This window comes from Sus scrofa, chromosome 6 (genome assembly GCF_000003025.6).
Source record: "Sus scrofa isolate TJ Tabasco breed Duroc chromosome 6, Sscrofa11.1, whole genome shotgun sequence".
NCBI lineage: Eukaryota > Metazoa > Chordata > Mammalia > Artiodactyla > Suidae > Sus > Sus scrofa.
Window position 1 is genome coordinate 52,266,487 of NC_010448.4, and position 13,177 is coordinate 52,279,663.

General features: G+C 55.6%; 1 protein-coding gene across 1 annotated transcript in view; it reads right to left on the minus strand.

Moving 5' to 3' along the window:
• The window catches only part of NOVA2 (NOVA alternative splicing regulator 2), a 29,933-nt gene extending 17,900 nt beyond the window's left edge, over positions 1 to 12,033 (minus strand). Inside the window, exons 1-2 of the mRNA XM_003127231.5 lie at positions 11,756 to 12,033; positions 1,691 to 1,834 (exon numbers count right to left, since the gene is read on the minus strand). Coding sequence (XP_003127279.4) covers positions 1,691 to 1,834; positions 11,756 to 11,840 — 229 coding nt within the window. The 5' untranslated portion in view covers positions 11,841 to 12,033. The remainder of the gene's footprint in view (positions 1 to 1,690; positions 1,835 to 11,755) is intronic.

Here is a 13,177-nt window from a genome sequence, read left to right on the forward strand (position 1 = left end):
TGAGCCACAATGGGAACTCCAGCATTGCCATTTCTTAAGTTCCTGCAGGTCCTGGGAAGTCCTGGGGACAGGACTGGGCTGTGTCCTTTATCTCTGAGCCAGGATCTGGAAGTTCTATTTCAGGGATAGAGAGCGGGGCTGCACGTCCAGGGGCTGGGGAGAGATGCTGGTTCACGTTGCTTGTTTGAACCGTGTTTGGCCCAGGAGAGTCAGTGACTGGCCCGTCCTCTGAGGTTCTCAGCTGCCTGACCAGTGGGGTATGTCACTGAGTTGGGAGGGGATGACGTATGCCATGTCACAGAATGTGATCCAGGGGCAAGGAACCAAGTGTCCTTGGATGAATATCCCAAGCAGAGGTCTCATCCGTACCTTGCAGTCTAGAGGAGTGTAGGGGAAACTGGGCCAGGGTGGAAGAGAAACGGGGGCTGTGCCAGGTTCCCTGGACTGTTCTCTAAACCTCTTGCCAAAGCTGCTTAGTGAGATGAGGAGCGGGGGGGTGGAGGCAGGAGAGAGAGAATGAGAGAGAGAGAGACAGGGAGGGAGCGAGAATATGAATTTGTCCTGACCCTGGGCTCCAGCTCTGGTGTTTGACCTAAAAAATCCAAGGGGATTAAGGATGAACTAGAACCAGCACTGGACCAAAGATGCAATTCGGGTGGCCTTCCCTGGATTCCTAGATGTCAAAGCTCAGGTGCTGGTCTTGGGAGGTCGATATGCAGGGGCGAGTGGCATGAGGGAGTGGGGGGCTCCGGAGAAATTACGATTGGAGGAAGGGAGACAGAGCTGGAGAAGAGGCAGAAAAGAGGCTGGCCTTGGAGAGAGGGAAAAAGAACCACGAGGAAGCTGAGACTTAGGGGGAAAAGAGAAATATAAAGAGAGAGATGGGTAAGCAGGGGAGGAGAGAAATGAGGGTAGAAAATGACCCCATCGAGGGGTGCTACTAAATCCCGGGGGAGTGGGGGCTGAACAGAGAGAGCGGGGAGAGCAAGAGAAGGTGTGCGTGAGTTATGAGAGGTGGAGGGAGAGGAGAAGACGGTGGGGGGGGGGAGAGACGGGACGTCAGCAAGGGAGAGGAAGCGGAAAGCGGGCAGGGGGGAAAGCAAGACTAAGAGAACCGACATGGGGATGTTGCAGTGGAACCAGAAGGACAGCAGAAAGCAGAGCAGGAGACAGAGGGAAGCGATGGGAATGGGGGCTTAGGGAACCAGAGACGGGCGAGTCAGAAACAGAATGGGAGACATACAAAGAATGACAGCTAGAAAACCAGGACCACTCAGACTGGGCGAGATGGGGGGACTCAGAAATCCAAAGGGAAAGAGTGAGGGTCTGTGTACCAGGGCTGGCTGCCCCCCAAGCCCCAAGAGACGCCCTAACACCTGCCTCCTTGGCGCCTCCCCCCCCCCCCCCCCGAGCTCCTCCAATTGACCCAAAGGGGCAGGTGTGTGGGAAGGGGCACATCTGCCAACACATCATGCAAATGAGCTCATGAATATGCAGCAGCCCATTGTCTTGCCCTGCCCCCACCCCCATCTGCTCAGGCCTGGCCCCTGGGGCCAGGGCAGGCCAGTCCCCTAAGGGGGAGGGGAGGCCCCCTACCCAGCTCACCGCCCCTAGGACAGCCCTCCTGCCTCCGGAGGACCCAGGTGGGAGGGTCGGGAGGCCTGGGTGTGTGGGCTAGGCTGGGACTCACCGGGATAGAAGTCTTTGGACTTGGAGAGCTTGATGGTGGCTCCAGTCTCCTTCTGCAGCTGCACGATGGTCTGCCCTCCCTTGCCGATGATGGAGCCCGCCGCGTAGCTGGGGATCAGCACCTTCAGGAAGTATTCCCCTTCCTCTGCAGGGGCACACAGCGGGGAGGGGAGTCAGGGGAGAGGGGTCTGCACCTTTGGGTGGTACCTTCAGGGAGGCACCGGTGTGAGGTGGGCTAGGAAACCCCTGGGATTGACGTAACCCAGAGGAGCGAGGGCCAAGACAACAGCAGTGAGCAAAATCCTACATGCAATGCTCTTCATTCATTCATTCATTCATTCATTCACAAACAGTTCCTGAGCACCTGCTGCGTGCTTGGCACTGTTCTAGTGAAACAGCCATGAAGAAAACAAAGCTCCCCGATTTCGCAAAGGAGGCAAATAAGGCCAAAAGCGTCTTAGTGAGTGATTCAGTCAAGTGCTCACACAGCACTTCTAGAAGGGGGCAGACAGACACAATGTTACCTCGAAAGGCCCTAAGTACCAAGAAACAAAAAGAGACAGGTGAGGGGATGGGGTGTAGGTGCTGCACTGCCAGATCCGGTGGCCAGAAAAACCCTCCCAAGAACGCAGCATTCTTTGTTTATCAAACACTTCTACAGCACCTAGTATGCGCTAGACTCTGTTCCAAGTAATTTAGAAATGTGAGTTCTTTTAACATTCGCACGGATGCCATGAGGGAGGTACCTAAAACAACAACAACCACCGCTGCTACAGATGAGGAAACAAAGGTGAAGAAACTGCCCCTGGTCACATAGCTAGTAGGTGGTGGGACTGACATTTGAAGCCCTCCTGGCTCCAGAGTTCATGCTCTGAACCACTACGTTGTACTGTCTCCAGCTGCGAGGAGGGGACAGAAGCTTGTGGCTTCCTGGAGGAAGAGCAAGTGCAAAGGCCCAGGGGTGAGGCTGTGCCTGGCTTGTTGGCATGAGGGTGAGATGGCTAGGGTGGCCGGGGCTGAGGGAGAGGGGAGAGGGAGAGCAGGGAGGAGACAAGGGCTGAGAAGTGTAGAGATAGCAGGGGTGGGGCGGGGTGGGGTAAGGTTTGGGCTTGTGGGCCAGTGTGGTTTGTATTCCAAGTGAGATGGGAGCTCGGGGAAAGCTTAGAGCAGATATGGTCTCTCCTAGGTTTCCAGAAGATCCTTCTGATGCTCATGAGGGAAGCAGACCGTGACAAGCCCAGAGAGGTGGCAACTGCATGGATCCAGGCAGGAAGTGATGGCCTGACAGGTGGGAGCAGGGAAGCGGGGAGGGAGGAGGAGGAGGGCTGGACTCCAGAGGGGGACTCAGTGCTGCGCTGGATGCTTTGCCAGATTGAGCTCATCCACTGCTCAGGGAATGAGGTCTATTTTTACCCAAGGGGGAACCGAAGCACAGAAGGGCACAGACACGTGAAGCTACCAGCCCAAGGGGACCAAGACAGCTGCCAGGTTGAGATTCCAATGCAATTCGGATTCAGTGGTGGCCTGCCCAAGCCTCACACCCTCCCTTGCTGAAGACCACATGCTCTAGAACGGCCTCAAAGACCTTGGGGTGCCAACGGTCCTTTACGGGGCTTTGGTCATTCTAATTTTTTTTTGGTCTTTTTAGGGCTGCACCCGCAGGATATGGAGGTTCCCAGGCTAGGGGTGAATCAGAGCTGCAGCTACCAGCCTACACCACAGCCACAGCAACGTCAGATCCCAGCCGAGTCTGCAACCCACACCACAGCTCATGGCAACGCCGATCCTTAACCCACTGAGCGAGGCCAGGGATCTAACTTGCGTCCTCATGGATGCTGGTCAGATTCACTGCCGCTGAGCCACGACAGGAACTCCTCTTTGGTCATTCTTGGTTGTGACCAGTTTTCTTGGTCACATGTAAAGCCCTCTGTTAATGCAGTCCCAAAGCACGTGCCTAACCTCTCCTAACCAAACCGTTGTCCCTATGTCCTCCCAAATTAGAAATTCGGGAGCCTTCTGAGAATAAGTCCCTTTGCAATTAGGCTCTGCCCACCCTTCTGCTTCACATCCTCATCTTCCTTCAGACACACCAGACACACTTCCCTTTTTGTTCCACAAACGTCCCTCTTTTCTCCCACCTCAGGGCCTTTGCACATTCTCCTTGCTCAGAACTCCCCTCCCCCAGTGAATTCCTCTTGTCCTTCAGGTCCCCCCTCAAATGTCCCTTCTCGGCAGCTTTCCTGGAACCCTGAGGAGGGGATGATCCCTCTGTTTCATGCTTTCGGAGTACTGTGCGCAGAAATCCAGTGCGGGCCATGTCACCGAAGCTCCCCCTTGTGTCCAGGAACTTGCGCGGTGCCCAGCGCATAGTAGGCATGCAGTAAACCCTGGGAAATGGAAGGGATGAGCCAGGCCATGTTACTCCAAAGCTTACGATCTTAGACCATTCTTTGGTGGTTCTCAACTTTTTCTTTTAAGAAAGGAGACCTATTTTCAATGTCTCACATCCAGAGCAGCTAAAGAGAAACTGCTGTGTTAAAAGGAGGTGTGTGTGTGGGGGGTGCTGGAAGCCCTGCCCATCTTCACCTGGTCCCTTAAAATTGAAGGTCTGGGTTCCCTGATGTGTTAAGATGGAGATATAGCGGCGAGGGGCTGGATGAGGCTTGGCAGGCATGGGGAGCGGGTCCAGAATTAAGGGGTTTCCTTTAGTCTGAGGCAATCCTCTTAAACTTGCCTTATTAGACCATTAAGCCTATTGGGTAATTTACCCCCCAGGGTGCCTTTCCAGCAATCATCTTGACCACCCCCCACCCCCAGCCAAGAAATTATTCCCTTCCCCGGGGCTGCAGGGGGCGCCCCTCGTCTGCCCTGCCCCTCAGCTTAACAGAGATGGGGGCTATTTCTCCATCTTTGAGAGGTTCGGAAAGATGGGGAGTGTGTTCTCGCTAGAACCTGTCCTCCTTCCTTCTTTGACCCCATCCCTCATCTTCCCTCCAGCCAAGCCCTCCGCCCCCCCCTTCCCTCATGAAGCTGGAATGTGTCCACCTACTCCGAAGAAAACTGGGGATCCCCGTCACCCCCCTCCATGCTTCCTCAGGTCCTGTCTGAGAACCACCGAATGAAGTGGCAGAAACAGCCCTAGACTGAATACAAATTCTGTGTGGCCTCGGGTGAGTCACCTCACCTCTGGGGGCCTCAGTTTCCTCATCTGTAAAATGAGGACGGGATGGCACTACCTCGTACAGTTACTGTCGTTAATTATATGTGAAACTGTAAAGTACTTAGGCGTGTCTTAGGCACACAGACCACTTGAGAAACAGCAGACGGCCCCATCATTATCAGCATCATTGTGCATAGTTCCCATTTCGTGGACAGTGGTAGAGTTCTCATCGCAGTGTCTGGCCCTGTGACTGGGGGCTCTATACACAGAAGGGCTCTACACCTGGGGACGTGAGCCTCTAAAGTTTGGGGTTTTGTTAGGAAACAAGGGGAGAGACCCCACTTCCTTCCTCACCTTTCTCCAGGCTTCTCCCTGCTTCTTGGAGGAGGAGTGTCCACTCACTGCCAGAGGTGCTGCTCACTCTCACCCTGAATTTGGCCTTGGTGCAGCCCTCTGTACTATTATTTCCCTGCTGCTTCTCTCCCTTCCTCCAATAAATCCTTCTTTTTTCTTTTTTTTTCAGCTGCACACGTGGCATATGGAAGTTGCCGGGACCAGGGATTGACCCTGACCTATGTATGTCACAGCTGTGGCAACGCCGGATCTTTTAACCCACTACACTGGGCTGGGGATTGAACCCGTGCCGCCACCTCAGACATAAGGCTGGATCCTTAACCCACTGCACCCAGCAGGAACTCCAAATCCTTCTGAAGCACCCACTAGGTGCTAGGCCTTGTTTTAGGTCCTGGAGACATAGCAGGGAACAAGACAGAGTCCATGCCCTTTAAGTCCACTCACTTTTAAAATGCAAATGCATTTAAAATAGAGGACATTTAAAACCTCACTGCTGGGAGTTCCCCATCGTGGCTCAGCCTTATCGAATCTGACTAGCATCCATGAGGACGCAGGTTCTATCTCTTGCTCAGTGGGTTAAGGATCTGGTATCTCTGTGAGCTGTGGTGTAGGTTGCAGACATGGCTTGGACCCTGAGTTGCTGTGGCTGTGGTGTAGGCCGGCAGCTGCAGCTCCAATTTGACTGCTAGCCTGGGAACCTCCATATGCCATGGATGCAGCCCTAAAAAGCAAAAAAAAAACCCTCCTCATTGCTGGATTAACATGTATATATAAAATAGATAATCAACAAGGACTCACAGTACAGCACAGGGAACTCTACGCAGTATCTGTAATAACCTATATGGGAAAAGAATCTGAAAAAGAATGGATATATGTATACGTATGTATATAACTGAATCATTTTGCTATACACTGAAATGAACACAGCATTGTATATCAACTGTACGCCAATATGAAATGGAAATAAAAAAATATCATTGCTAATAGGCAGAATTGGAAAGGGCTGGTTGTGTGTCTTCCTCCCAAAGCACATTAATACAAACCAAAAATGATCCCCTAAAAGTGTGTCCGTGGACCCCCTTGAATCACCTTGTGAGTGCTTGGCGGTCCCCATGCCAGACTAGTGAAAGTCTGGGGGCCCCTCCTCAGAGGCCAGCGTCCTATGGAGTGTGTCCAGCTGGGACCCCCAGCCTGGAAGAGCTCAGAACTCTAAGTCCCAGGAGGCCCCACGGTGGCCCACATTCCGCGTGGCTCCTGCTCAGAATCTTCCCGTCTAGGGAGGCCCACCTCCTCCAGGCAGAAGCCAGGCGCTCTATCTGCCAGCCAGCCTGGTCGCAAAGGGCAGACGTGTTCCCTCAGCTGAAACCGGAGCCCCCAGACCTTACGCGTCCCACCTGCTTGAACAACCAAGGCTCTGACCCTGAAGAAGTGCTTTTTTTCTACTGAAGCAGAATCTAGATGCCAGAACTTTCACCCATCCCCCACCCCCTCTTAGCTCTTCCTGGGGGGCGGCGGCGGGGGGGGGTGGCGGGGGGGGGGTCCAGACAGCTCCTCCCACACTGGACAGCAACTGACGAGGTCAGCTTCAGCTCTCCTGGTTTCCCTCTTGCTGCAGCTTCAACATGTCCACCCAGGCTCTCCGCCTTCTAGTCGTTCTGAGTCCCCCTCCTTGTGCTCACCCTCCTCAGGAACGCTTACAGAGGCTTCCAAAAAGTGACCAACACGCCCCCATCTCCATAAATAATACTCATCTACCCAGGACATTTAGGGTGCTGTGTTAAGAGTGGCACTTTTGGGAGCTCCCGCTGTGGCACAATGGGATCGGCAACCTCTTGGGAGTGCTGGGACGAAGGTTCGATCCCCGGCCCGGACAGTGGGTTAAAGATCTGGGGTTGCCACGGCTGCGGCCTAGATCAAGACTGTGGCTCAAAGCTCCCCCCAGATGCCTTGGGGCAGCCAAAAAAAGAAAAAAAAAAAGTGGCACTTTTTACGGAGTTGACCCTGAGAGGTGACCGGGATGGGGGTAGGGGGGATTCATGACAAAGGCAGAGCAGCAGTGGATGCGGCAGAGGTGTTGTTTTCAGTGACAGTATATTTGGTGGGGAGGAACCAAAGTTGGGGTGCTGTACTCATGGTACCTGCTCTGGTCTGGAGGTTGGGGTGGAAGCGCGGGTGTGTCCCGTGGGAGTCTGAGGATGAAGGGGCTCAGTACTGTCTTGTGAGCTTGAGAGGATGTTGCTGGTGAAAGACAAGAGAAGGCGGGGGTGTGGTGCAGGAGTGGTACCATCGAAGGGGGCGGGGCGTTAGGTGGGTGATGTCTTCCTAGGAAGGATGGTGCTGCTGGTCCTTGGGAGACACGTAAGACAACTGAAACGTGCCTCTGAAGGGATGAGATGCTGAAAGGTGTGATGCTGCCTTTGAGCTGTGACACTGCCTTTGAGTGAGAGAAAGGTGGATGAGGTACGATTTTTTGGGGACAAATCACGGCTGGGCGGTGAATCAGGAGCGGCATTTTCTGTCGTCATAGTAGCGGTAGTAACAGCAACCATGACAATGATGCTGGTAACAAGAATAATAGCTACTGTTTATTGAACAGCTACTCTCTGCCAGGCCTAGTGCCGTGTGCCTCGCACACACAGTCTCATTTAACCTACACAACAGCCTGGCGCCATAGAGCTGGATCTTTTGGTTCCCATCTTCCAGATGAGGAGACTGAGGCTCAGAGAAGTGAAATAATTTACACCTGACAATGATGAGATGAACCCTGGAAGGTCTCACTCAAGGCCTCTTGTCCCTGGTGATGACGTCTTTGTGTTAAAGGGCGAGGATGCTGGAAGCAAGACCTGGCTGGTGTGTGAGGGATGCCTGTGTGTGCATGTGGTGGGGAGTTGCTGTTTCTGTATACATGGGGGTGACAGAGGTGGGAGTACAGGCAGAGGAGTATGGGGGCCGTTCCAGGGGCACCTTAAGAGTGATCATCTGTACTCAAGGGGGACCTGCTTTGTTACTGTGCCACCAGACTGCGATTTCTTGTTTCTGGGGTGAGATTCTAACTGCAGTTTCCATTCAAGCTCTTGATCCAAGCCCGCTTATCCTTAGCACCTCAGCTCCCTTCCCATGGCATCTGCCTGCCGGTCACAGAGCCCAGAAGCCAGTTTTAGCAGCCACCATCTCCTCTATCAGCCCCTAAGATGGGCAAGAGCCCAATCTGCCCAGGCTGGCATGACCTGCTGTGACACCCTGGAAAGGCCCTCACCCCGCTGAGCCTCAGTTTCCTCACCTGAACATGGGGGTCACTCTAATGTCTACTCACACAAGGGAGCCAGCCTCCTGAGTGCAAATCACAGCTCTGCCTCTTATCAGCTGACTGACTTCAGGCAAGTGAATTAACCTCTCTGTGCCTCAGTGTGTCACCTGTAAGATGGGCAACATCATCAGACCATAAGGATTTAAAAAAATTTTTTTTGCTTTTTAGGGCTGCACCCACGGCATATACAGGTTTCCAGGCTAGGGCTCAAAACAGAGCTACAGCTGCTGGCCTACACCAGTCACAGCAATGCCAGATCTGAGCTGCGTCTGCGACCTACACCACAACTCATGGCAAAGCTGGATCCTTAACCCACAAAGCAAGGCCAGGGATCGAACCCGCAACCTCATGGTTCCTCGTCGGATTCAGGTGCGCCACTCCATAAAGATTATTAAATACTTGGTTCATGCCGAGTGTCTTCCATAATACTCGCTGGTGCGCTGTAGCACTACAAACGTGAGGGATTACCACTCATTATTATTATTATTACATCATAGCATTGGGAGAATTAAACGAAATACTGCGTGTAAGGCGTCAGGCAATCCTGTTGGGAGCTACCATGAGTATCATCGTTCTGGTTTACTGTTATTTCCCCATTTGGCAGATGGTGACACTGAGGCTCAGAAAAAGGGTGAGACTGACCCAGAATCCCACCGACAGGAAAGTTTTATTGGAAGCAGCCCTCAGTTTTGTGGTGAACGTCCCAGATGCTTGCCCAGCTCTGTCCCTGAGTGTTTCCACAAATGGAGGACTGTAATTTTGCATCCCCAGGCCTCAGTTTCCTCCTGGGTCAACAGGAGGGGAGGGGAGAGTCTGGAGGAGTGGGTCCCTAAGGGCTCATCCTAGTTTCCCCACTGCTGAAGGAGGCAGGATGCAAAGTGTCTGAATGAGCTCTGGAGCTGGGCGGTCCAGGGCTGGAGAGATTGCAGCTCTCCCATTTATGAGCTGTGTGGCTTCGGGGGCGAGTGGCTCCCTTTCGCTGAGCCTCAGTTTTCCTCATCTGAAAAAGCAGCTCAAATCACCCGCCCCCCCTCCAAGGGCTGTATTAGGAATTAACCCATATCTCAGAGCCTGACTCCTAGTAGGTGCCAAACACTTGGATCTGACCGTCCTTGGCAGCATCACACTGTTAGCTTGTGCTGTTCGGAGTGATCAGATTTTGAGCATCTCAACCCCTATAAAAGAAGGATGAGACCTCCGCCAGCAGGGGTGGCACTGGGCTGCCAGGCTGGGCTCCGGAACCGCCTGGATCCCCGACCCTCACCAGGACTGGGAATGGCAGTGAGGCAGGAAGGAGGGAAGGAAGTGGCGGGGACACATTCATGGGTGTGCTGGGGGTGGGGGAGCAGGAAGAAGGACAGGAAACTCCCTCCCACCCCTCCCCCAACTTCCCTTTCCTCCAGTTTCCGCTGAACAGCCTCACAGGCAGCCAGGGGTTCCCCGATTTCTGTTCCACCTGGACAGCGGCAGGGGGTGCTGGGAAGGGAGGGACAGACTCGGCTCCTGTTCATTCCAGGACAGGAGGTGGGAGGTCCCCACCCCACCCACTACGAGCAGAGTGGGAAGAGCGCGCTCTGCCTGAGGCCATCCCTCTCCCATCTGGAGGAAAAGGCCAGAGGAAGCTGAGATTTTGGCCAAGGTGACCGCTGAGAGGGCCTTGTCTGCTCTGGGGTCTTGTCCTTCCAGGGAGCCAATGGGCTGGACTCTCAGTCCCCTGACCTGCCCTGTCTCCGCCGAGTCCTGCGTCCCCACGGGCAGACATACACCTAGAGTTCCAGCTTGGCTTTCATTCTCTGCTACACACACCTCCTCATGAGCGCATGCACACACACACACACACACACACACACACACACAGAGTGAGGGTCACTCCTGTTTTACACACACACCCCTTCTGTGTTGTCAAACATTCAGGCATCATACACATGCACACACACACACTACACACACTCCCTTGTTATACACACACAGAATCATCCCCACACCAACCTTTTCACACACAGCCCCTTGTTACACATACACACTCACCTGGATGTCACACACACACCTTCCCTTTTTACACCCCTTGGGTGTCACATGCATACGTTCCTGCTGTCACCTGGGCCCCCGTCATTCCCTATCCTTGTTACACACACACACCCTTGTGAATTTCAGCAGAGCCCCAGCCTCTCCCTTGTCATACACCCACCTTCCCTTGTTGCACACACCCCCCTCTGATGTCACTGTTGCACACCTCCGTGTGTCACACCCAGCCCCAGCCTCTCTGGAGTCACACCCACACTCTTTTCTTGTCACATACCCCCATCAGCTTCTCCTGGTCCCACTCCACCCCGGACACGCCTGTGTCACACACACTGAACTGCCTTCCCCTGATCCACACAGCCTCTCATGGCTCACACCCAGAGCCAGCCCATTCGGCAGCCCACACACACCCCCTTGCATGTCACATACACGCTCTCACTCATGTGTCACACTCTACCAGTCCCCCCTGGGGTGACACGCACACACTTGCCAAATATACCCCTACAAGGGTCTCAGACATGGAGCCAAGCCCCTCTCATCTCTCCCTATCTCTTACACACACACGCACACACCCTCTTTCCTGTCATATCCATGATCCCTAATGTCTGGGCCTTACAGGACTCACAGGCACACATGAACACACACACACCTGTCCCAGCCACACATTCTCTCACTGAGCTTTACACACCCACCTATTCCTCCATGTCACCCAACACACCCACCCAGCTTGTCCCCACGCACAATCCCGCCCATGGCCCACACATGCCTCCCTCCGGGACAACCCTTGCTCAGGACATCCCCAGGGAGGAAGGCTGGGAGACTCCGGGTCCACAGGCCTCTTCAGCTCCTTCCCCTCCCCCCGCCAGGACACGCCAGCCCGGAACACCCCTGCCCCGAAAGGGTCACATCACACACCCCTCAAGGACACAGAGACACCGGCTTGGAGGGACTCACGCCCCCCATCCTTTGCTTGCCCCCAAGGACACTTACCACCCCCTCCCCCCCAACCCCTCTCACGCAGACAAAGCTCCCAGCCCCGGGCCTCGGCGAGAGGGGGAAGGGGTCCGGCTCCCTCCCCAACTCCCGTCTCCGTTCCCCAGTCTAGGGAGGGGCGTCCTTCCCCTCCCCACAGCCCTTGCACCTGCCATTGGGGGGGGTAGGAGGATGGAGAAAGGCGAGGCCCCCTGCCCGCTCCCCCACAACGAGCCGCAGCCCTTTCTCACCTCCCGTATTGCTGCGCTTGGTGCAGACCACCTCGGGGGGCGTTTCGAGGGGCCTCTTGCGGGAATCCGGGGCCTCGGACTCCATGGGGGGGCCTGGGGCGGCGGCTGCTGCTGCTGCGGCGGCTGCGGCGGCGGCGGTGGCGGCTGCTGTGGCGGCGGCGACGGCTGCTGGGGAGGCTGGGGTTGCGGCGGCGGCGGCGGCGGCGGGGGCGGTGGCGGCTGCGGGGCCGCGGAGGCCGTGAAGAGGCCGTGCACCGCGCCGGCGGCCATCATCCTCATGGTGGGGGGGGCGGGGGACGGGGGAGGGGGATGTGGGAGGGGGAGGGGGCGGCGGCGGAGGGATGGGGGAGGGGGAGCCCCGAAGAGGGAAGGAGGGGGGGAGCTGGATCTGGGGGGCTGACAGAGCCTCGAGAGCGGATGTGTGCCGGACCGGAGGGCAGAGGGGGTCTCGGATAGGGCCCAGAGAGAACTGAGGGGTGGGGTCTCTCTCAAGATAACGGAGGCCGGGGACTGGCCACACCACTGGAGGAAGGGACCCCCTTCTTTGCTCCCCGGGGGGAAGGGCCGAGCCCCCCAGACCCTGCCCGGGGCGGGGGGCCGGAGGAACGGAGTTGGAGGTGGGAGGCGGAGGCGGCCGCTAGTGGGGACCCGGGGGGCAGCGAGCGCGGGCGGCAGCGGCAGCGGGGCTGGCGGCGGCTGCTGGCCCGAGCATCTTCTTCCCGGAGGCTCCCACAGCGGCCTGGCCCCTCCCACCCGCGCAAGGTCACGCCCATGTAGGTCAGGGCCACGCCCTTCGGCGCCCCATTGGTCTGCCCTTGAAGCCTGGACCACGCCCCCTGTATTGACCACGCCCCTTCCCGCAGCTACCGGAGGGACCAGGATCCCCGCGGTTGCACTGAGGACTCCTCCACACCTTCCCCACCCCTCGCCTGTACTGAATGTTTATTGAGCACTTACCATGTGCCAGATCTGATTCTAAGTAAGCAGTTCACAAACGTTATCACATTTAACCCCTAATGCAACCAACTCTGTAAGGTACTCCTGCTACCCCATTCTACGTATGAGGAAACTGAGCCTCAGCCACGTGACATCACTGGGTCGCGATAAGAAATCCCGCTTCACATGACTCCCACCCCTGACAGCTGGGAAGTTGCTCTTCTCCTCAAATTGTTCATCTATCTCTTGTTACTGCAAGGGCTTAGGGGATGGAGTTCAATGAACATCTGAATTAAAACATGCATCAATTCAGTCAATGGCACTTGTGAACTAAAGTGCCAGGCACCGTCCCAAACACTGGAACAAATCAGTCTTGGCCCTTAAAGAGTAAATCTTATTGGAGTGCCTGCTGTGGTGCAACGGGATCTGAGGCATCTCTGCAGTGCCAGGAGTTAGGTTCGATTCCCGGCCAGGCACAGTGGTTTA